Source organism: Xenopus tropicalis, chromosome 8, assembly GCF_000004195.4.
Source record: "Xenopus tropicalis strain Nigerian chromosome 8, UCB_Xtro_10.0, whole genome shotgun sequence".
Lineage (NCBI taxonomy): Eukaryota > Metazoa > Chordata > Amphibia > Anura > Pipidae > Xenopus > Xenopus tropicalis.
The window spans coordinates 47,590,061-47,615,997 of NC_030684.2; the positions used below are offsets into that span (position 1 = coordinate 47,590,061).

Here is a 25,937-nt window from a genome sequence, read left to right on the forward strand (position 1 = left end):
AAGGGCACTTTCTATTCCTCAGTACTTTAACAATGAAAAGTATGAAGCTGAAAGGTATGATGGGTTCCTGAAGACTTATGAAAATTCTTCCCTGAAGACTACCTCAACTCTCGCCTTGCTGAACTTTGGACAGAGTGCAATATTCAGTGTTGGATTGACAGCAATAATGGTGCTTGCAAGCCAAGGGATTCTAGCAGGTCAGACATTAGCTACTCTGTGACTGCAGATGGTGTGAACCTTCCATATTGCAACTTGTCAGGTTATTTGTGGGTTTTTTTTGTTTATTTTGTTCTTAAGTAAAAAGAAAATGTAATATTCTTAAATGACAACACACAATTTATTATACAAGCAAAGGTGAGAGGACCACAAATTGAATAGCACTGTCAGGATAACCAAACTGTACTTTATTCAATAATTTGCTTACATTAGGATCATTTGTTTTATTAATTTGTATTGTCACTGTATCTATTTAGGGCACTAAAGTAAATTTTGACCTATGGAGTGTTGCCACTGTGAGCTCCATGAAATCACCCAATTAAAAAAAATAATTGAAGGACACAAACCTTGTATCCATACATAAATACTAAAAATTGAAACTAAATTTGACTAATACATTTATGAACTTCTTTTGGAAAGAGTAGGGTCTTGGTTGCACAGGTCAAACATACAGTCATATGAAAAAGTTTGGGAACTCCTCTTAATTCTTTGGAGTTTTGCTTATCTTTGGCTGAGCTTTCAAAGTAGCAACTTCCTTTTAATATCAATTTTTGTCTCATCAGTCCAAACACTTTGTTCCAAAATGACTGTGGCTTGTCTAAATGAGCTTTTGCATACTCTGTTTGTGGTGTGATTGCAGAAAGGGCTTCTTTCTCATCACCCTGCCATACAGATGTTCTTTGTGCAAATTGCACTGAATTGTAGAATGATGTACAGATACACCTTCTGCAGCAAGATGTTCTTGCAAGTCTTTGGAGGTGATCTTTGGGTTGTCTGTAACCATTCTCACAATCCTCCGCATATGCCACTCCTGTATTTTTCTTGGCCTGGGTTTTACAGCAACTGTGTCTGTGGCCTTCCATTTCCTGATTACATTCCTTACAGGTGAAACTGACAGTTCCTGACAGAAACTGACATATCCGCATAAAAACGCAAGACTTTGCATTATCTCGCGTTTTCATGCGTATATCGGCTACATGTGCCTGCACCCAAGCGTATCTCATTCATTCTGGTGCAGGCACAGGTAGGAGGCGTAGGGCGGAATTTTCAGCAAGCGCTTTTACACTTGCCGAAATTATCCGCCCTACGCAGTGTTGGACTGGCCCACCAGGATACCAGGAAATCTCCCGGTGGGCCCAGGTGTCAGTGGGCCCTCCTGCCCTTTACCAAATGGCCTGCTATATGGTCATTACCTATTTCTAAATCGAAATAAAGAGGAGGAATAGATGGAAGAATAGATGCTAGCATGTACAGTAAATAAAAGAGACTAGGAGAATAAAGAGGTTGGGCGAGGAAAGGAGGAAAAATAGTTTGGAGAGGGGGGGGCCTATGGTATAAGGTTTTCTGGTGGGCCCTTGGGGTCCCAGTCCAACACTGGACCTGCTCCCCAACTCCTCTCTCATTCCCTCCTCACACACTCGCATTCAAGACTTTGCAAGGGCTGCCCCCCTTCTCTGGAATTCGCTCCCACAATCTGTCAGATTTCTCCCAATCTCTCTGCCTTCAAAAGATCTCTAAAAATGCATTTATTTAGAGAAGCTTAGCCTAATTTAGCTTAACATAACCTCATTGTGCTGCTGAAAGCAATAACCTGTGCCACATCTCTCACCTTGCTTAACTCTGATCTTGCCCATTCCCACACCTTGTGTCTCAACCCTCTCTCCTTGTAGATTGTAAGCTCTTTTGGGCAGGGCTCTTTTTACCTCTTGTATCGGTTATTAGTTGCGTTATATGTTACTCTGTATGTCCAATGTATGAAACCCACTTATTGTACAGCGCTGCGGAATGTTAATAATAATAAGCTCTTGGGGCATCATTCATGGGCATGGCCTAATGTCCGTCTGTACAAAGATATAACATAAATGTCAGCGTAGGAATTATAGGAATTTCTCTATATTTTATTACACATAATGGGGCATTAGTTTTAGCCCAGGACACAAATGCTAAAGTGCTTAGTAGCACAAGTGTATTCCTCTAAGTGCTTACTTAGGAGAAACCGGGTGGACAATGTACTCTGCTCCTGGCATGGGAAAACACACAGATTTCAATGCAGGATTCTGCAGGAGAAGCTCTATTAACTGATGCTTTTTGAAACACATATGAAGCATGTTGAATTGGCCAGTGGGTTAGTGGGTAACAAAGCATGGCCATCAAACTGGGGAGAGATATTAGGATCCATATTTTCTTTTCTGAAGCCAGAACTTAGAAGCAGATTCAAAAAGCATTGCAGCCTACTTATTATTATTATTATTGTTATTAACATTTATTTATAAAGCGCCAAAATATTCCGCAGCGCTGTACAATTAGTGGGTTTTATACATTGGACATACAGAGTAACATATAAAGCAATACATAACCAATACAAGAGTTGACGAGGGCCCTGCCCAAAAGAGCTTACAATCTACAAGGAGAAAGGATTGAGACACAAGGTGTGGGAATGGGCATGACCAGAGTTGTCAGAGGTGTGGCACAGGGTATTGCTAAACTAGATTAGGGTAAGCTTCTCTAAATAAATGCGTTTTAAGAGATCACTTGAAGGCAGAGAGATTGGGAGAAAGTCTGACAGATTGTGGGAGCAAATTCCAGAGAAGGGGGGCAGCCCTTGCAAAGTCTTGAATGCGAGCGTGTGAGGAGGGAATGAGAGAGGAGTTGAGGAGCAGGTCAGTAGAGGAGCGTAACAAGCGGGTTGGATGGTACCTAGAGATGAGTTCAGAGATGTAGGGTGGGGCAGAGTTATGAACTGCTTTGAATGTGAGAGTCATTAGTTTCAATTTTATCCTGGATGGTAGGGGAAGCCAGTGCAGGGATTGGCAGAGAGGCACGGCAGAGGAGGAGCGGTTGGAGAGGTGTATGAGCCTGGCAGCAGTATTCATTATGGACTGGAGTTACAGTAGTCCAGGCGAGATACTATAAGAGAGTGAATAAGAATTTTGGCAGCATCTTGGGTGATAAATGATCGTATTTTGGAAATATTTCTTTAGGTGAAAGTGACATGATGTGGTAAGTGATTGGATATGAGGAGTGAAGGACAGGGCAGAATCAAGGATAACCCCAAGGCACCGGGCCTGGGAAGATGGGGTGATGGTAGAATTGTTAACCGTTATAGATACCTCGGGAACAATGTGGGCATTGGATGGGGGAAAGAGAACCAATTCAGTCTTAGAGAGGTTTAATTTAAGGTAACGCTGGGACATCCAAGTGGAGATAGCGGACAGGCAGTAAAAGACGCGAGTTAGAAGCTCTGGGTTGAGATCAGGAGAGGAAAGATAGATCTGAGTATCGTCAGCATAGAGGTGGTACTGAAAGCCAAAAGAATTGATTTGCCAAGTGAGGAGGTATAGAGAGAAAATAGTAAGGGGCCCAGAAGAAGATGATTCCCCATTGTAAGAGACACTGAAGGATCGATCTAAGAGATAAGATGAAAACCAGGATAAGGCAGTGTCACAAAGGCCAAGAGAGCGGAGAGTCTGGAGGAGAAGAGGGTGATCCACAGTGTCAAAAGCAGCAGAGAGATCGAGAAGTATTAGTAGCGAGTAGTGTTTTTTGGCTTTAGCCGATAGGTCATTTGTTAGTCGGGTTAGAGCAGTTTTGGTGGAGTGTTGTTGTCTAAAACCAGATTGTAGGGGATCCAGGAGGTTATTGTCAGAGAGTAATAGCGTCAGTCGGTTGTAGACTAGGTGCTCGAGCAGTCTGTTCTTCTCTTTGTAATGGCTGCTACATTGCTATTTTATACAAGTCTCTCTAGTTAGAAAGTATTTGCTGCCCCTTACTGTAACCCTTTGCCTCCACTGTACTTTGAAGACAATGTTTCTGGCTGTTAGGTTTGACATCTAGAAACAGACATTACTTTTTATGGATTGGTACTAATGTACTTTAAAACACATTGTAGTGGGCACCCAGAAAGCTACAGTACAGGAGTATACATCTCTATTCAATAGATGCAATTAGAGACTAAACTCTCCCCTGGCTTCCCCTACCATCCAGGATAAAATTCAAACTCATGACTCTTACATTCAAAGCAGTTCATAACTCTGCCCCACCCTACATCTCTGAACTCATCTCTAGATACCAACCGACCCGCTTGTTATGCTCCTCTACTGACCTACTCAGTGCCGGACTGGCCCACCAGGATACCAGGAAATCTCCCAGTGGGCCCAGGTGTCAGTGGGCCCTCCTGCCCTTTACCAAATGGCCTGCTATATGGTCATTACCTATTTCTAAATGGAAATGAAGAGGAGAAATAGATGGAAGAATAGATGCTAGCATGTACAGTAGATAAAAGAGAGGAAAGGAAAGGAGGAAAAATAGTTTGGAGAGGGGGCCTATGGTATAAGGTTTTCTGGTGGGCCCCTGGGGTCCCAGTCCAACACTGGCCCTACACCTCGTGTGGCATTAGCCTAAATAACTTTTCTCATTATTGGACACACCTGCCTATGAAGTTCAGGGTTTAACAAGCTAATCCAACCAATTTGGTGTTGCCAGTAATCGGTATTAAGCAGTTACATGCATTCAAATTAGCAAAATTACAAGGGTACCCAAATTTTTGCACAGCCAGTTTTTCACATTTGTTTAATTTTATACAACTAAATACTGTTTCACTAAAAATCTTTGTTTAGAAAACACCCAGTGCTCAAATGTGTGGGGTTAGAGCACTCAGGACAACATACCACAATCCCAGTCACATTGATAAGTTTACATCACTGTAAATGTACAATACTGGGTAATTATTTGTGTGCAGTTGTCTTATTTATGATATGGCTGCTATGAGTAGGGGAAAGCCAAAAAATGTCCTGGTATGGCTATCCAGTATAAATAGAAGAAGTATACCATTCTTTCAAATTATACTGGATAGCTATACCTGGAACTATTTTGGCACAGGCCTGTCAAATGTGTTAGACCATATACAAAACTTAGTATAGTAAAGGTTTTGATATACACTTGAAGCAACAGTTACAACTTTCTGTTGAGGGCATGTTAAAGGAGAACTAAACTCTTAAAAGTAATATAGCCAGAAATGCATTATTATATATTCAAAACTTATTGCACCTGTCTAAAGTTTCAGCATCGCTATAGCAGAAATGACCCAGGCCTGCCTTAGTTTTCACAGGAGCTTCCCATCTTGGATTCTTTTAAAAGTATCTTAGACACTAACATGCTGAGTGTGCTTTGGGCATTTCATATAAGCTAATGCTAGAGGGCTGATTGTTAAATTCTAAAGTAAATTGCACTTTTGTCAGAGCTGCCATATAATGTGAATCTGAATTATTTGCCAATCAACCTTATATTGTGACATTCATATTCTATATATACAGTATATTGTGCATCGGTCCCTAAGCTCAGAGAAACCGCACAGAGCATGTGCAGCAAACCAGCAGAAAAGAAGATGGGGAGCTACTGTGGTTGCCTTGGGTTGGTACACAACCCCAGAACATAATGTGCAACATTTCTGCCCTACTTCTTTAGTCAAGCTTTAGTTCTCCTTTAAGTGCAACAGAGGATGTTCTCTGAACTATGCTCACTGCTTTACACTTTGCATGTAGATGCTAGAAGAGGTGTTTAATTCAGTTTGTTGGGTCCCTGTACTAGAAAAGACTCGATAAGTCTGTGTGGACATTTTCAAACTTGGGATAAAAAACTTAAGAAAGATAAGAAATGTTCATATTTTAGTGTGTAAATAAACTGAGGTGAACTCTTTTGTTCTTTTACCACCACTGACCATCTCTTCACTTATTTACATGTAGGAAACCTAACAATTGGAGACCTGGTCATGGTAAATGGGCTGCTGTTCCAGCTCTCGCTGCCCTTGAACTTCCTGGGTACTGTGTACAGAGAGACTAGACAAGCTCTGATTGATATGAACACTCTCTTCACCCTTCTGAGTGTGGATACCAAAATAAAAGTAAGTTTTGGAACACTTTGCTCTTGGCTTCATCTGTTTCTGTTTGGTAGGGAAGCCAGATCTCTTGCATTATGGGTACTTTTGGTGACCCACTCTTGTTAAATCCCTGCAGAATTTTAATTTTGTCTAATTTATTTATATTTGGTTCTCAAAACAGCATGAGCTAAAGTCTGAAGATTTTTTTTTTTTTAGCTGATGCTTTCTTCTGCTTTTTATGTTAGTCTCACATAGACTAATAATGGTGACCCAAACAATACCAACCTCACAAAATCAGTGGTGCTATGATTGAACATAGTGGAAAATCTATTCAGCTGATTGTTACATTAATAAATGTAATCATTCCTTGGGTAATTGATAAGTTGTTTAACTGATTGTACAAGTGTGTATTTGTTAACCAATTATACCTGACAGATATGTTGCCAAATTGTCCAGTGTCATTCAGCTGTGGGTCTGACTGTCCTGCCAGAGGATGATAATATATCTATGTAGTCTCATGCCCTAGAGAGAGCTTGGGCCCCGATATCAGGATTTATGGTTGTCCTGTTATGCTTTTGTAATTGGTATTATGAAAATAACCATAAACTTTTTCTGTCTTCTATAGAATAAAGAAATGGCTCCACCTCTGCTGATCACCCCTCAGGCTGCCACCATAACCTTTGAGGATGTTTATTTTGAGTACCTGGAGGGGCAGAAGGTCCTGAATGGTGTGTCATTTGAAGTGCCTGCTGGGAAAAAAATAGCAGTTGTTGGAGGCAGTGGATCAGGGTGAGGATCTGTAACGCTTTTACACACTCTGGTTCTAAATTTCACAAGCGCGGTGGTCAGTAAGAACCATTAAGCAGCTTTGAACAGTCTATGGCAAGTAGCTTTGAACAGTCCATGGCAAGTTGGAATAGTTGCATTGTTTTAGTTGACTGATGCATACTTTAAAGGGGGTCTGGGTCTAAACCCTTCATTAAACTGTCCGACACTATCCCTTCGGCAGCTAATCGGCCCGTGTAGGGGCACTAACGACGGACCTGCCCGACCGATATCTGGTCTGGGCCAAACAACCAAATTAGCCTGGATTCGCCCGATATCGCCCACCCATAGGTGGGGGATATCGGGAGAAGATCCACTCGCTTGGCAGCATTAACATGTAATTAAAGGGGCCACTGGCCTAGAGAGCTGGTAAAATGTTTATCAAGCAATGTTGCTTTAAGAATAAAAGCCTGGCGAAGTTGGACTTCAGCTCCTGCTATGGTATAACATCTGATAATATAAAAAGTATCCTGCTATGTAGTCCAGCAAAAAAAGATCCACTTTAGGAACAGTAGTTAGCCACAATTTTAAAATACATCATTATTTTCTAAAGCCCAATTAAGAGAACACTTACACAAATGAGCACATTTACTCTTCCTATATAAAACAGGCTTATATTATCTGTTTAAATCTGAAGATTCATGCATTTGTTTTTTCTGTCACCACAGTAAGAGCACCTTGGTCCGACTGTTATTCCGTTTCTTTGAGCCCCAGAGGGGAAATATTTACGTGGCTGGACAAAATATTAAGGATGTCAGCCTGGAGAGTCTAAGAAAAGCAATTGGTGTTGTCCCACAGGTAAAGCTAAAACTCTTCCCTGCACTGCTAAAAGATCCAGGTGGAAAAGATCTGGCTAGTGCTTTATTCCTTTAGAGGACATGAAAATAACACGATGCACCTTTGTGCACCTTTTTTGTTGTCTTTGTTTTCATTTGTCCTTCTTAACATTGCCCCAGTTGTGTCTGCAAAGTGCGACTGTCAAGCAGCAGTAACAATAGATTTTACCTTATAGGCCAATCACTGTATAGCTGGTGCTAGGTTCATACTATTGGAATTAGGCTTTTGACAGCCAGAACTGACACTCCCTATCAGACCTGCTTTAAATGCTTTTCATGCAAATTGTCTTACTTTTGATAGTGGTAAAGCTTGAGGAATGGGGGGAAATTGACCGTAACCAGCACCGTATAAAAGGATATTGCATATACTTTTGCAGGATGCTGTTTTATTCCACAACACCTTGTACTATAATTTGCACTATGGCAACATCAATGCCAGCCCTGAAGAGGTGTACCATGTAGCAAAGTTGGCAGGACTGCACGATGCCATCCTTCGGATGCCTCATGGCTACAATACCCAAGTTGGAGAACGAGGTCTCAAACTTTCAGGTAACCTCTGAAGAAAAGTGTAATGCTGAGCCAAGTGTCTGTATACATAATTATGAATCACTGACAAAAGACTGCTGTCTTCCATATATGATAATTAGTTGAAAGTTTAGTTGAATTTTTGGTTAGAACGTTTTCATATCGAAGGATAATACTATTTTTATTGCAAGTTTTGGTGTTAATGTACAGATGTTATATGTAAGAAGGGACACAACCAAATTGTTTCAACCTGCCCCTTTACACCAACTCCCAACACCCATGGTGTGATAATATCTGTCCAGAGCATTGGTGCGACACACAGTAGAAGATTATCGAATAAAACCTCCTACCTAATGACAAAATCTATGTGTGTGTGTCTAGCTTTATACTATTAAAACAGGGTTATAAACATCCAGAGCTTTTAAATTCTTTTTAATGAATGGTTGTGGTTCTTTTCTGTTCTTCGCTCACCTACCACCATAGCTATACTAATAACTTTTTAAAAAAATTATATTTTAGTTTAAGGTTGCATTTTTTCTGCTGTGTGTTGGCTGTGGGTGGTATTCAGCTCTGACAGACAAAGGAGGCTGGCACCTTTACACAGAAGAATGTGCAGCCTAGCCTGCCATTGTTCTCTGCAGGGCATAAAAGAGGCAGTTTGGAAGAAAATTTTAATTTGATTGGAATACTGGCATTTGCAAACACAGCAGCAATCCAGAAGTTGTACCCACTGACCTGAGCTTTTATGCATTGCAGCTGATTAGCAATGAAATGTGTCACTTAAGAATTTACTGAGCATTATTTTTGCATTCCCTTTGTAAGGCGGTGAGAAGCAACGAGTAGCCATCGCCCGAGCAATGTTGAAAAACCCACCAATAATTCTGTATGACGAAGCCACTTCTTCCTTGGATTCAATCACTGAGGAGGTAACTTGCTGTGTTTCAGTAATATGTACATACTTTGTTGTCATAGGAAGAATTCTGCATGGCAACTCCTGCAACTGCAAAATAGCCTAATTTGTATCTGTGAAATAGATATTCATATTGCTTCTGAAACTCTGCACTATAGTCAGGTTGGTGTGCTGGTCCTATGGCTTATTAGTGGAGCCTGTCTGTCTGCCTCTCTATCACAATACATGATAGTTTCTTTGCACTAAACTCAAAAATATATGATAGCCCAGTGCTACAATGAAATAAATTATACATCATCTGAATGTGTATTTATTACATTGAAAAATAGTTAACCACATGTAAAAAAAAAAAAAGGGTTAAAGTCTTCAAGTTTTTTTTTTCCCTTGGTCAATGATACTTGGGGAATCGCACAGAAAGGTTATCTTTTTTCCAACTCAACTTAACTATGTAACATTAACAATGTTGAGAACACAATATACATTGCTGAATTATAGTTTTGTAGTCAGGCTTTGTGGATGTGCCCTAATCCAGTGAACATACCAGGGACGCTAGCAATCCCATTTGGGAAGCTTGTGTATTGACCCAACCCAGACGCTTAAGCTATTTAAATTCTGTCTAGTCATGAGTGAATCTGACCCTTTTGCTTTGCTGAAAAATATGCAAAATGGCATCAATTCTTGAAATGCATTGAAGCAAGTGAGTGTTTTTTCATGCCAACTTTCTTAAGAAAGCAACTGTTTTTGTAGCCATTGGAGTCTATGGGAGTTTTTTGTGGTGAAAATTTTAGCTCCTCCCTACTGTGTTTATCTGTTAGGTTTAAAGGAGACTAATCATATAAAAATTAAGAATGTACCAGTGAATTATACTCCATTAAATATAGAAGGATTGTGCTTAAAAAACAGTTGGGTTTCAGATTTATTAAGAAATTCCACCAAAACCCTACTATTCCCGCCCATCCGGCAGCTCTTGGTACACACTGCATTGTAGGAAAGGAACCAATCAGCAGCTAGGCTGACCAGATAGGGAACTGAAGCCTGTCTTTGCTTCTATGGGTGCAAGGCTGTGATTGGCTGTCCCCCTCCTGCTGTGCTTCTGGCATTACGACCCGCCCACCCTTCATTTGAAACACAGACAGAGAACTGATGGGATCTATAGGGAGCTCCAATAAAGGGGTCCATTTTAGAAGCTAGGTTTCATTTTTAGCCGAAAGTGAAACCAGGACCATATAATATTCATAATCGCCTACAAATTTTTTTTTTCCCATTTATCCAATGTGTCTCCTTTAAACATAGAGCTATGCTGTATCACCTATGCACTTATACCCACTGGTCACTGTTTTCAAAGTAATATATATATACAAAAAAATGATGCATCTGTTCAGAATACTGACGAAATACACTGCATTCACTCATATTAATTAAATAGTTTAATATATTGTCAATAATGTACGCCTGTTGTAAACTATAAGTGTATTATAAATCACTGAGGTGTTCCATGACTGTATAAAAGCATGACCCAAAGGCCCAGTGCTTTTATACAGGTCATGGAACACCAAGGTGACTTCTAATATCCTTATATTTTACTACAGGGTACATATTATTTATTATAAGACACATAATGGTGAGTCATGTGACACAAATCACATCACTAAGAAGTGATTATAAATGATGACATCACTAAACACTACCAATAAGGATATAATTTACAAGATATTCATGTCTCTTGCATGCAAAAAAGATATTTACACTTTTAAAGGGCACCTGTCACCCACACATAAAAAGCTGTAATTTTGCAAATGAAACACAGTCATTTTTTTTCCTTAAATTCATATATGTTATAAATGTATTCAAAAAATCTAAGCTGCAAGTCATATATGGGGTTAGGCAATTACTTTAACTTTCCATTCAGCAACTTCTTAGATGTCTTTGCATTTATGTAGCCTGTACATGGGCATGGCATGTGGTGCAAGATTGTGGAGCAGAAACAAGATTTTGGGATGATGAAAAGCTTACCTTAACAGTGTATACAAAATGGCAGCTGCCTGCTTGATGTGATTGTGTACTGGCAAGTCTGAGGGAAACAAGATTTATATAATTTATGCAGTGTAAGTAAAGCTTATTTTGCTCAACTAACAGGATGAAAAAGGATTAGACATTATTTCTTAAGGTGACAGGTCCCCTTTAAAATTCTCTGTTTGTGATTCATAAAGATAGACCTAGGAAACACTGTGTTGTTAAGTTGGAACATGCAAGGTCAGACATTATGAAAGTTACCAGTCCACTAATAAAGGGCTATGGCACAGGTGGCAAAATTTCCATCTGCATATTTTTGCCAGTAGAGAAACTGCCACCTCTCATTTACTTGAATAGGAAATGCATGATACATGCCATCGAAAAATGTGGCCTATGTACTATCAAAGATTTAGACACAGATTTAGAGGTAAAACAATTTGGCATTGGTTGGGTTCAGGATAACATCAGGTTGTGAAGAAAAATAAGGATACGGTAATCTGGAAAAGTAAATGCTTTATACAACGATAATTGGAGCATTAGTAAATGTTATCAAAGTAACATAAAGTATGATAATAAACCTTCATTGAAGGAGACGTTTAGGCCTTTTCTAACGAATTTGCTCTTTCTCGGCTACATTTCTTTCTGTCCTTCTGATTAAATATACTGAACTACCAACATCTGGGAGATGTTTTTTTCCTTAATTAATGAACCCTAAAATGTCATAATAAGGATGTTTTATGTAGGCAGTCATTGCTGGGCTATCTTAAATTATATAATACAAGTAAGCATGTACTGTTTAATTAAAGGTCAGACTCTGCAGAAAGTGTGTGTTTTATACAGAATAAGAAGAATTTGCATCTAAATCTACAAAACATTAATACAAGCATGCAGCTAAAGCAGAAAGCTGCTCAGCTTTGTACAAACAATAGAAGTTAAGAAGAAGATAACTTCTTTATTTACATGAAGACACTGATTTATTTGCTCTAAAATATCAGCCAGTTCTGTCCAATTTAAACATTTTCTTTTTAGCCAGTCCTGCGTAGAGTAAACATTACTTAAACATTTGCAAGTGATTAATAAATGTAGTCGTATCTGAAATCGGTATTTGTTTATCCATTTCTGTTCTATGCACTCCCTCCTGTTCTGACTCTTGAAACAATGTGGCAGAGGTCAGTTTTCCCCCTGCTCTGTCAGCTGGCTTCCGCTACATTGCTTGATCAGTCAGAAGCACCAGTGCAGAGTATGTAAACAGTCAGATAGTGCTTTCAGTAGCGTTAACATTTAAAAAAATGTGCCCTGAAAGTGCTTACATACAGATCTACTGCTTGCTAGTTCAATAGCCAAGTGTGGCCTAAAAGAGTAGGTATTGAATACGTTTGGCCGCTTACTAATGAGACCCTGTAGTTTAACTTTGCTTTTTGTTTCTTACATTTTTTGTGTTTTTCCAACAGACCATCCTAAGCTCAATGCGGGATATTGTAAAGCACCGAACCTCAGTATTTATTGCACACAGGCTTTCCACCATTGTGGATGCAGATGAAATAATTGTACTTGATGAGGTAAGAAACCTTTAGTGTAATTGTGGTCCATCCTTTTTTTAATGTGATTTGTTTTTTTTATCAAAATCATATCACTAGCTACTTACTTTCATTCCTTGTCAGACTGACATAAAGGATTAGCTCTATAGTATAGTTAAAGGTTGGGACCATCCCGAAACTTCTCCTAAATTCTTATCCAGACCCAATGCTGGGCTAAATTACAGTAGCATCCAAGGCAAGCTCCCACAACTCTCACCTTCTCTCACCTCTCTGAACCACCCGACCCCTGTCCACAAGGTGATGAGCAGAAGGGTTAATGCCAGTATCATCAAATTAATAAGCTGTTATCTTAAGTGGCCGGATCTCAAATAATTGCCATTATGCAGTTTTTTAAAGCATATAAGGTTTACCTTCTAAGAACAATTAAGTACCAGCTAGCATCATCCTTAAAGGAGACATATCCTATAAAAATTATGAATGTACCAGTGAATTATACACCTAGATATAGAAGGATTGAGCTTAAAAAAAAGTTGTGTTTCTGACTGATTTATTGAGAAATTCCACAAAAACCCCACTAGTCTCGCCCATCTGTTCCACTTCCTGCTGGCTGAATTCTCTGGATGAGCTGGGGAGCCGACGGCCCTCTGTACACTGCACTATAAGATAGGAACCAATCAGCGGCTAGGCTGACCTGATAGGGAACTGAAGCCTGTCTTTGCATGTGTGAGTGCAGGGCTGTGATTGGCTCTCCCCCTCCTACTGTGCTTCTGGCAGGGACCGTTAGGACACGCCCACTCCATTTCACACTGGACGGAGAAGTGATAGGATCTATAGGGAGCTCCAATAAAGGGGCCATTTTTACAGAGAGGATTAATTTTTAGCACAAAGGGAAACCAGCACCATATATTATTCATAATTGCCTACAAAATTAGCGGTTTTCCCATTTATCCAATATGTCTCCTTTAAGGTGACCATACACACAGCAATTTCGATCTTTTTGTACGATAGATCGTTCCTACCCTCCACTGACGTTCAGGGCTGAATTGCCAGATATGGAGGTAGAAACAATAGAAATTCTACCTCCTTCTGCCGATTCAGCCCTGAACATAGATTGTGCTCAGGTGCCAAATCTTTTAACCTGGTCTGATATCTGCAGACTTTTGCAATATCGGTCGCCTCGTCGAGCCGTTATACACACACCAGCTTTATTCTCCTTGGCACGCAGATCAGTGCCCCAGCCATTAGCAAAGCAGAGTGCGCCAATCCAGCATTACCATTGCTAACTGGCTAATATTATATGGCTCTCAAAAGTGGTGGTATGGAGTGGATCCCATAGGGTCACCCCCAGAGGAATTGTTGTTGACCGTGTTTTCTCTAGTAGACTTGTGTGTTCCCATCTCCAAATAGATTTCAATACGGAAATCTGCTTATTTTCTCTCTACACATGTAAGGATGGTCTACTAATGTTTTGAAAATAGCTGTGGATAAGTAGCTTAATTATTAGGATCACCTATTTCAGTGGTAATAATATAGTTAATAATGTCTCATTTAACATGTAACAAGGAGTGCATGTATAACCTTCACAATAGCACAATATATTCCCATTTACAGTGCAGAAATTTAGAAAAATCTTTTGGTGGAGGTGAGGGTGAACTGAAATTTTTTGCACACAGCTCTGTTTTAGTGATGAGCGAATCTGTCCTGTTTTGCTTCACTGAAAAGTTTTTTTTAAGTCTACATGAGTCTTTTTTTGTTGCGAAACCTGGGGGAAAAATTCTGAATTCAGATTTTATTGTGAGCTGCTCTCCAGCAGCTAAGGAGTTAAACACAGATGCCTCCTCCCACTCTCAATCTGTTTAGTGGCCCCTTTTCCTTTCCAGTAGCCAAACATTGTGTGAAACAGATGTCCTTGTATTTATAGGAAAAAAAAATACTGTGGCTTTTCACATTTACAAGTGACTCCTTGGCACATTAACTCATTTATTGCCTTAGGGCTCTGGCACACGGGGAGATTAGTCGCCCGCGGCAAAACTCACTGTTCGCGGGCGACTAATCTCCCCGAGTTGCCTTCCCCCTGCCATCCCACCGGCGAACATGTAAGTCGCCGGTGGGATGGCAGACGCGGCGGGGCGATTTCGGGAAATTTCGCCGAAAAAGCCTCGCGAGTCTTTTTCGGCGATTTGCGCGAAATCGCACCGCCGCGTCTGCCATCCCGCCGGCGACTTACATGTTCGCCGGTGGGATGGCAGGGGGAAGGCAACTCGGGGAGATTAGTCGCCCGCGAACAGGGAGTTTTGCCGCGGGTGACTAATCTCCCCGTGTGCCAGAGCCCTTAGACCTTCAGTATTGTGTTTAGCAATGTACCTTTGGCTAGCACAAGCCATTGTGCATTCTGTAGATCTGCAGACTCATTTAACTACACAATCCAGATTGAAAGAGGTATATAGCTAACTTCTCAGTGTGAAAACACATTTCTTTCTTTAGCCTTTAGTTTTCACTATCCTGCATGTTATTGTGGTCCTTTTTTAAATACAGTAAAACCTCAATTTTACATCCCCTAATTTTAAGTTTTCCTGCATTTTACACCATTGTTTTGTGGTCCCACTAATATATAACACATAATAAGCTTCCCTGATTTTACATTTTCCCAGATTTTGCACCATTTTTTCTAGTCCCCTGAAAAACTTAAAGCTGTAAAAGCTAGATGTTCATGGGAATATAAACTAGAAAATTGAGTTCTGACTTGTTTTTTGTATGGCTACCCAAGTGGCACGTGATGTTGCCATGCCATATAGTAGGTTGGAAATGCATTGTACATTGTACTCTGTCCACTTATTACCTGTAAAGCTTCAAACTGTACATGCCCAGTATTTGCTTAGTTATTATACAGATAAGGCCACATTTTGGTTTCATATCTGTTACTGTTGCAGTCTTACAATTAAATTGTTCCTCTCCCTAGTTGATCCCATTGCTCGCTGAAGGATACCTGCCTTAAGCGTGCAAGCCAGCAATTTAATGGCTTACTAGCTTTCGTTTAAGAGCAACCTGTAGGGGTGTACGTGGTTCTATTAATTTGGTATAAATCTATATTTATGCAGTAAATGTTCTATATATAGGGTGCCAGTAGATGACTGAAGAAAATTGAAATAGGGGGATGGGTGGAAAATAGGAAGTATGAGTTATTGATATTGTTCCATTACTGATGAGGGATGTTCTGGTAAATATTAATAGATGTGATCCCACATGGATTTCCACCCTGGTCAGCTGCAGTAATAGCAAGTCACCTGCTTCATGTGATTTGCATCTGAATATTTGTTAAAGCTTCTCAATTAAAAAGCATTAAAATGTGCCATAATATACCTTAGAAATGGGCATAGCTTGGAGCACGACCAGGAGTGCAGTCAGTGGCAGAACAGGTAGTTGCCAAGACAAGCTCAAAATAGAAAACCACTGGGTTGGCATCTCTGCCTTATTGGCAGTTGTTCTATTTCATGTTTTCGTGACTTCACTGGCAGTCAGAGTCTGACATTTAATGATCAAGCTGGGATATGAATAAACACTTTGGGCCTGGGGCTGCACCTTTCTGCCCCTTACATATCTATAGTAAGGTGCAGAACATGGCTGCTCGTGTGTCAGCCTTAAACAGCTTGTGCTGGCAGGAGGTTAGATCCCATGCTGGTCAGATTAGAGAAAATGCTGCAGTGGAAGATCACAGTGAGAGCAATGGCACAGCCAGTATATAATAAACTGATCATTACAATATAGATGACTACCAGTATATCTGTTAAAACGACAGAGGTGGTAAGATTACATGACATGTTGCAGTGTTAAAATGATTTAAAGACAAGGGTCTCAGCTGGTTTGGGGGTTTGGAAAGGGACAGTGAAGACCAAATAGAATCTGACTGTGGAACATTAGAAGGCAGTGCTTTGAAAGAGGGAGGTGGCATGTAACTCTTTCATTACTTGTTTCAGTTGCCAAGATATTTGTCTGCAATAAAGCTCACCAGCTCTTAGTGGGACACAGGTGTTAGTAATGAGAGGGCCCCCTACAAATATATTTCTCTGAAAATCATTTTTTGTGTGTTTTTTCACATGGGGGTGTATTTCGCCCTGTATCTGGGTTTCTAGCCCTGCCAGTTCTATGTACCAATTTAAATATCCTATGTTTGGAACTTTGATAATTTTAGGCTAATGGAAGAGCGAGAATACCAGGACACCAGAAGTCCAAGCTAGTGAATGCTGATAAATAATGGAATAACATAATTTTAAGATGTACCACACACAAAGACCAACACATCTTTATTAACATTTGGAGGCTGATACATTAAAATCCATTTCAGATACTCTCAAATCAACCTGTGGCCATATAGACTAGCCTTTGTTGCCCAGAATTCCCAAAGAGATCCAGTAGTCTACAGGCCTGGACTGGGATTCAAAATAGGCCTTGGCATTTCAAGTACACAGAGACCCACAAAGGCCCCCCCAGCCCAACAAATAGTGACTGTCTATGGAGTCTTACAGCAGCCCCTCTGCCATTCTAGAACTTAAAAGGACAATCAGGGTTATTTATTAATGCTGGGCAGTTTTGCGCCAGTTCAGTAACCGCATTGTTTTTAGTTTGTAACTTGCATTAGCCAGTTCAAAGCTAAGGTCCTAGTTAGTTGCTATGAGTTACTGCATTGGTGCAAAATTTATAAATAAGCCCGGTGTCAGACTGGGAACTCAGGGGCCCATCAGAAAGTCCCTAGGCCTGCTTTCCAAACTATTTTTCCTCCATCCTCACCCAACATCTATCCTTCCATCTATTTCTCCTTTTTGTTCCCATTCAGAAATTGGGAATGACCATGAAACATGCCAAATTGTCAGGAGCAGAAAGACCCACTTACACCTTGGCCCACCAGGTGTATTCCTGGTATCCTGGTAGGCAAGTCCAACACTAGAATGAGCTCATACGGTACTTTTAATAATGTTGCTTAGCAGTGGTGAACAAATCACCTGCAAACTCCACAGGTCACTACCCACTGACGAGTGTGTTAAGAGGCTCCTGGCTTTTTGATACTTGTAACACTACCAGTTTAAAATGCAACTTGTAGGAAGGCTTATCCTAATATCCTTAACATTAATATCCTAACAGCTGACCATGTTATGGCTCCAATCAGTGGCCTGCTGGCAGGTATAAAATGGGCCTCATTATTTCCTTATCTGCACAAACATATGTGGTATTGAAACACTGATAAATGAAATTCTGGATACAATTTAGTGTTTATATAACATTGCCATGTGTACCTGCAGATAAGCAAATAATTGTCCAGTTTATAACTGCCTGTAATATGCCAGGTGGGACTAAACCCAATGCTAAGTGGGTCTGAGATAGCTCATTGCCACTGTCTGCCTCTTACTGGCTCTGTCTTAGCAATAACTGCGCTAATAACTGTAAAACTGTATTGATATTACACTGTTTACTGGTCAGCTGTGCTTATTAAACTCTTTGTAAAAGCACAGTTTGAAGTAAAGGAAGAAATAATTTACTGTGAGAAATATTGCTATGTAGTTCAGATTATTTGTGACTATCACTGATTTTATGTGCTGTAGGAGTATAGACCTGCTTTATTTGGTGATGATTTTGTCATAAAAAAATATGATAGGCATTTATTGTTCCAATAACCCAGCATTTCTGTATGGAAGGCCAGATATCAGCAAGGGATATACATGCTGGATAATCAAAGAGTGCAATAGACTGCTATCAAATTAATTTATCAGGATCAGACTTGACTGATATAGGGAATAAAGTATCCCTTATTTGTAATAAGGATATTATTAGTCAACGAGGAGTTCCAAGACTACATACAGGTCATAGAACTCTGAGGTGAATTCTAGTTAGGGTTTCCACCTAGCAGGTAAAAACCATACAGGGTTGCTGCTACCATGAGGCACGGTGAGAATCCTGCCTCAGCACCCTCAGATTATCTGGGGTGGCTAATCCTGGTAATTTTAGGAACCTAAATTCCAAATTTAAATTGTAATTTCAGCGCAAGAGGGAGAGAGGGTAGCAATCCAAAGGGCAGCCAGGAACCAAGGAATGCCCCTGAAATGATTGGCTTGATGCCAATGTAATTAATAGGCCAGAAAGATAAAAATATTGGAAGGCTGGCATTTTTTCGAGAAAATCTGGCAACCCTACTTATATTTTTGGTTGTAATACACAAGTTTAGTCAGGCAACACGTTACATCTCTAAGTACTGTTACTGTTATACAGGTATGGGACCTGTTATCTAGAATGCTCGGGACCTGGGGTTTTCCAGATAAGGGATCTTTCTGTAATTTGGATCTCCATAACTTAAGTCTGATAAAAATCATTTAAATATTCAATAAACCCAATAGGCTTGTTTTACCTCCAATAAGGATTAATTATATCTCAATTGGAGTCAAGTACAAGGTACTGTTTTATTATTACAGAGAAAAGGAAAATCATTTTTAAAAATTTAGAATTATTTGCTTATAATGGAGTCTGTGGGAGATAGCCTTTCCATAATTCGGAACTTTCTGGATAATGAGTTTCCGGATAAGGGATCCCATACATGTAGTTTGTGTTGCTCAAACCTTTATAGTCTCTATTTGACTTGCAGGGGCAGTTTACAAACCCCTCCCTCACCCTGTTTCACAAGTGGAAGGATTTTTTTTTTTTTTTTTAAGTTTTAATTTTTACATGGTAATTAGAAAGGAGTTGGCATGTTATACCTTCACTGTGTGATATTTCCCAGTATTCATGAACTTATTTCTGTTTTATGTATGCTAACTTACTTTCTATGGTTAATATGTCCCCATTTACTCCTTTCCTACCCACATATTTATTTTCCATAAACTGCCTATATTTCTCCATATCACTTCACAACAAGGGTGTTCACTTTTCATAAGGATACCGGCAGTCCCTGTTGGTGTAGCCGTGCAAGAATGTCGGATAAGTTTCTTGCTCACCTGCACTGCAGGCAGTGTTTCCCTGCAAAGAGGGGATTGCCATCTGCATTGAAAACTGTAGGCTAGATGGAATAGTCGAGAGGTATCACAGAGAGAGTTCACATGACTGCTACTAGGGTACCTTGCTTTTATTGCCAAAACTTGCTAACACCAGTCAACTTGGCCAGCATCATATCCCACTGGTGACAACTGGACTAGAGTCATGTGACAAATACAAAGTCTTTTCTTCTTCCTGTGATGTACACCTGCATAAAATAAAAATGTTACAAGCTTAGAGGTATGGCTTCAATCTCAGAAGAATTCAAAGCTTGTTTACATGCCATTGCTTCTATATCAAAATTAACAGATAAAGTGAACATACCTCTTGAAATCAGCCATTGTAAGACCTTGTTTAATGAAATAAGAACCTACGTATAAATAAATCACACAGAGAACCTTTAAGAAAAAGGATAAGAAATACTTACATCTTGTCAGGTCATATAACGAAAAAAGATGCTTATTATTTTACACATTTAATAAATGCAGGCTGTGAAACTTGTAGAATACCTGTGCACTGTTTTGGTATGGACTGAGCTGACAAACTTATTTTATTATTTTTACATTTTACAGGGTAAAGTGGCAGAGAGAGGGACACACTTCGGGCTCCTAGCCAACCCTAGCAGCCTTTATTCAGAACTGTGGCACACACAAAGTAACAGAGTGCTGAACAGCCAGAGCAGCAGGGCCACAGAGAAGAGTGCCCAGGAGATATCTAAAGAAGAAGAGCGAAAGAAACTTCAAGAAGAAATAATCAACAGTGTAAAGGGCTGCGGGAACTGCTCCTGCTGACCAAGGATAATGGCTGACTGAGCAGTGGCATTGTGGGAAGTGGGGATCCAAGGATCAATGATAAAACTGTGTATTCAATTCCACAGTTTTCTTTTACATTTATCCAGTCATTGTCTCACAGCATCCTTTGTCTTATTTTCCTCCCAGTTTTTCTTTTCCTGCTTAATTGGTTCTCCTTTCATATTTTTTCTTCCTTATTCTTTGTTTCCAGTGCTTCTTAAAACACAGCCTCCTTTTTATAAGTTTTGCTTCTGGATACTTTTAGGATGGTGATAAAATGTAAAATCATTGGTCTGCTTCAAAATCAGAGCATAACCAAAACAAAGGAGAAAATGATTGTGTTTACAGTAGCATGGGATCCCCAACTATCCTTGCTTATGGTCTAGATCAGTGCTGTCCAACTATTTCCATATAGTTAACCATTAATATTCGTGTTTGGTGACCAGATATAATACATTAATTTCCTCAAAAGAGGTTAGAGTTCTTCAGCTGTTTAAGGGCCATAAATTTTTCTTGGAGGGATACATCTGACTCACATGCTTCCAGTTGGACAACTGTGGTCTAAACCATCTCTCCCCCCCCCTCCTCATAAGTATTTACTCCACACTTCAGACAGTGTTGTGAGAGAACAGCTAACACTGGACATGGTAACAGTTTTGAAACTGTTTTAGGTACCACCTTTGTTGCTAGATCGGGATGATCAGATTGGCTAACAAGAGGGTCACAGTGGGGTCTCTTACTTAGAAGAGAGAGGATCACATCAATGCACCAATGTGGCCTTCACCTTATGGCAGAGATCTCCAACCTTTTTTTACCCGTGAGCCACTCAAATGTGAAAAGAGTCAAGGAGCAACAAAAGCATAAGAAAAGTTTTTGGGGAGCCAATTATGGGTCCGGGAATGGCTATCTGGCAGCTTGCAGGAGGTTCTATTTATCAGTAAACCTGTTTTTTAGGCAACCAAAACTTGCTGTCAAGCCAAGAATTCAAAAAAAGGAACCTGTTTTGAGGCCACTGGGAGCAACATCCAAGGGACTGAGGAGCAATATGTTGCTTACAAGACACTGGTTGGGGATCAATGCCTTATGGTATTTTCAAACCTGCCCAGTCAGTATCTGGCAGGTTTTTAGAGAAATATTAATCGTTCAGGATCTCCTAGGCACCCCATGCACATAAAATAAGCTTCCAAGTTAGTCTAAAGGGGACAAAGTGGGCAGGTTTTATTGGCCTATGTATGGCTAGCTTAAGTCAATTAATCAGGCAGGATTGGAAGCTGCACGAGTCTGACCCTTTTTACAATTGCATGAACAATACCATCTGGTGTGTTGGCCCAACTACTCCAGCTGTGTTTGTCCCTTAAAACACCGCAAAAGCAGGTCTCTGCACCTTTTATGCCAACCAAACAAACTAGTTTAAATATTATTATTGTAAATAAGATATTTTATCCTATTATACACAGGGACATTTTGTTAAACGTAGTTCACTTTGATTTCTGGTACAGGAAAGTTCCGAATTACGGAAAGGCCATGTCCCATAGACTCGATGTTAAGGAAATAATTCATATTTTTTTTTAAAAAAATGTTCTTTTCCTCTCTTATTATAAAACAATACCTTGTACTTGATCCTAACTAAGATATAATTAATCCTTATTGGTAGCAAAACAATCCTGTTGGGTTTATTTAATGTTTAAATTATTTCCTTAGCAGAGTTAAGATATGGAGACCTAAATTTCAGACCCCTTATCCGGAAAACCCCAGGTCTTAAGCATTCTGGATAACAAGTCCCATACCTCTACAAGAAGTTGTAAATATTGGGGTGTCAACATTTTGGCCCAGGTGGCGGAACTTTTAATCCTGCTGGAGAGGCATTACTTATGCATACAGTTATGAGTGATACAATTTGCTCTTTACTTGCTGTTATCAGTGCACACATAATGTGTGTCTGCTCAAACTTGTAATCCTTTTTTACCATGGTTAACAAGAGTTAAAGGAAAACTAGAGCAAACTATTTTGTGTAGGAACAGCTTGTATTAAAAGCATAGTTTTCCTTTAACATAGCCAGTAATGGCAACATGTAAATCGATTTCAGTCCATCAGAGAGAAGTAACAGTTATAAAGCCATTAGGTGCTGCCTTGTATTCTTACACAATGCTTTTTCTCTTAACTGCTGCATTACAATGTGTTTCTTCTTTGTAATGCCCAAATATGATAAGTACTTTATCATCAAGTGAAAATCCCCCCCCCCCCACCTGAACATTCTGACTGTATTGTGTTTTCTTTTTATGACAGGTACAAATTATTGCTGTAGTTTTTGTCCTCAGATTCCCTCTAACGGTGCAACCAGTGGAAATACTGACATTTCTATGAAGTCGTGTCAGAATGACCAAGTCCTTCTATTCATAATAGTGCAGTTTTAAAATGCCGATTTATCATCATTTTATTTCTAGCACATGTATTAATGCTATGAGGATGGTAAAGGTTACAGTCTTCATACTTTGAGGTTCATAATTATGTAAGTAGGCTTTACTGGCCTGACCATGTTAATAAAGGGGGTGTCTAAGTTTTGCCCCCCCTCCCCCCACCAGTGAGTTCTCCTTTCCTTCTTCTTTAATAATAAGCTCTGCTACATTTACATTATCTGAAATTGGTCAGGTCCTTCCTCCTTAAAAATCTTCATGTACATCTAAGAGTGCACTGCCTTTGAGAATTGGGTACTTGATACACAATGAGCTCTGCTTCTTTGCGCTTCCTGGGCAGTGTAGTTCACCTGCATTGAGCCTTGCAAAAGGTTCTCATAGGGTGTATAGCAGCCCTATGCCATAAATTAATCAATTCTTTTACTGCCCATTAACCCTTGCTTTCCAAAGAATCTTAGGGACTGTTACACGATGGCTGCTAAAAAATAGAGGTAGATAGGGTAGAAAACAGTACATATAAAGTTTACAAACCACATGCCTGAAGCTTCCTTCTGACACATAAACCAATAATTGATCTATGGACCTGCAAATGATCGCTATCCCTCCTGGAGAAAAGGTCAGGCTAATGTGATTGATGTCCAAGAGAGCTCTGCAGGGCTTCTGTGGCTTGGATCCCATTCAGTACTTAATAGAAGCGTTTGGTGTGTCCCATGCCCTCGAGTGTCTTCCCTATCACTGTTCTGCCTCCCAATGTCTGAGAAAGAAAGAAAATGACCGTAATCATTTTACGTTGTGTCGCATACGTCAGTAGACTTATAATGTGATCCCTATCTAAATCCAGCTCTTCAATTCTTATTTCCCAGATGACCTGCTGACATCTCTCCTGTCTCCATTCATTCCTCATTTTCTTGATTTGCTACCATTTCTTGTGTAGCAAATCGCCCCAGGAGGAGACAGATGAGAAATTTCCTTATGACATATTTACCTCTCAGCACTTCATAAAGAATAGTGGAGTTTTTTTTTTTTTTTTATTTCACTTTATGACCTACTTGAAAAATGTGGATTTAACTGGCTTTAGGGAGGTTAATTTTTATATATTCCCTGGAAAATTCCTTACTTGTTTTGCAATTCTCAGATTAAAATAGAGTAGGGGGGCATTTACCCTACCTATAGCTTAATATAAGATTGCTTTTTTTTATGATATTGCCAGATTTCTACTAATATTATGAAAGTGTAACCTGTGTGCCCCCTTCTGTTCAGCCCTTTCAAAAAGCAGGAAGCATCGCTTTTGCCATTCTGCCTGGGCCAGGGTGGTGCTTATGTTACCAGGCCTGGACTAGCAATCTCTAGATACTGGCAAATGCCAGAGAGGCTGCTGTAGGATTCCACGACAGTCACTTTTAAGTGGACTGGTGAGCTGTTTAGGTCCCTGTGTACTTTAAATACCAGGGTCTATTTTGAATCTCAGTCCAGACTTCGGTTACACCACCATGATATTAGTGTTAACATATATAAACTGCACAAGTGCTCAGTAGAGTCCTCTGAGCAATATTACATGGTTATATGACAGTGTATATGTCCCTAAAATGCTAACATTTTAAAGGTCTGCTAGGCCATTGTCTGTACATATATAATTGTATCTTTGCCGCAGTGTGGACACTAAAATGGTATGAGAAATACATGCACACTGAGTATGAAAAGAAACCTTTGTGCTGTGGCATGCTGGTGGTGTTCTGGGATTTTATAGAAGTGTCCAGTAAGTAATACAGAAAAGAATGAGACAGATGTTTCCTTGGCAGAGCATTCTCTGGTTATATTTGTGCCACTAATGGATTTGGGAGGCGTATTGCAGCTTGATGTTTGTGCACAGATGCCACTTTCTTTTTTTTTAATGGGGACAAAAAAAAAAAACCAACATAGACATTTTTCGAGTTCCTAAAAGCTTATGTATTGCTCTGGTAAGTCCAAGCACGCACTGTTAAATTCAACCTTCCCTACAAAGCAGAGCAAACTGCATCTGATTGCTACAAATGGCTAGGAGACTGCTCAGGGTTGCTCCAGACTGCAGCACTGCTCAGAATCCTATCTTCCACTACCTTTTCTCCAAAATGCATTTGTATGAGACTGAGTTACCCACTTCCCGTTGCTGTGGCATTTTCCACCTGCTGCCGAGCCTGAAATCATTTGTCAGTCAATGTGACCTCAATTATGGCATATCTTTATCAGAGCTTTGTTTTTTTTTGTGTTTTTCTAACTTATTTCTAATTGAACTTTTATGTACCAAAATGAATATAATAGAAGGTGTACAGTGAAGATAAGCCATTCTCTGTCGAGTGCTAGTTCTGATTTTTAAAAGCCGCTTCTGATTGCTATTGATTTAGATATACTTTGCAGTCCTTTTTAACACCACTTTCCATGCTGTGCATTTATTATGTATATAGAGTTATTGTTGAATAAATGAAGAGTAATATTTGTTTATTGTGTGTAGCATACCTGTGATTGTGTGAAGTCTCCAGTACTTCCATTTCTATTCCTTTCTATTTCTTTACCTTCATTATTTTTTCCTGTCATTTTATATCAACTGTTTTCAAGGGATGCCTTCCATGTCTCCTCAATGGCTCAATATAACTGGAATGTTGGACATTTCTTTAGCATGGAAAAGTAACTAACAGGTTTCAGGAACCCATTATCCAGAAGGCTCAGAAATACAGCAAGTCCATTTCCCAGAAGCCTATTTAAACAAGCAAGCCTTTATTTGTTCATCGATTTGCTTTTTTCACTGTAATACTAAAACAGTACCTTGTACTTGAGGGTAACTAAACTGCGTTAACCCATATTGGTGGCAAACAATGTTAAGTAGCTTTATGGCACGATGCTTCATATTACAGAAGATCTTTGTATCATTAAGGTGCTTGAAATGGCAGTGTTGCCACCCACCAATTCTTCCTTCTGGTTAGGTATCTTTGCCCCCTTTTCATCT

General features: G+C 39.7%; 1 protein-coding gene across 1 annotated transcript in view; it reads left to right on the forward strand.

The window, feature by feature from the left end:
- The window catches only part of abcb7 (ATP binding cassette subfamily B member 7), a 70,066-nt gene extending 44,631 nt beyond the window's left edge, over positions 1-25,435 (forward strand). Inside the window, exons 9-16 of the mRNA XM_002931788.5 lie at positions 23-197; positions 5,958-6,115; positions 6,717-6,880; positions 7,585-7,714; positions 8,130-8,301; positions 9,100-9,203; positions 12,652-12,759; positions 20,325-25,435. Coding sequence (XP_002931834.1) covers positions 23-197; positions 5,958-6,115; positions 6,717-6,880; positions 7,585-7,714; positions 8,130-8,301; positions 9,100-9,203; positions 12,652-12,759; positions 20,325-20,543 — 1,230 coding nt within the window. The 3' untranslated portion in view covers positions 20,544-25,435. The remainder of the gene's footprint in view (positions 1-22; positions 198-5,957; positions 6,116-6,716; positions 6,881-7,584; positions 7,715-8,129; positions 8,302-9,099; positions 9,204-12,651; positions 12,760-20,324) is intronic.
- The last annotated feature ends 502 nt before the right edge of the window (positions 25,436-25,937 follow it).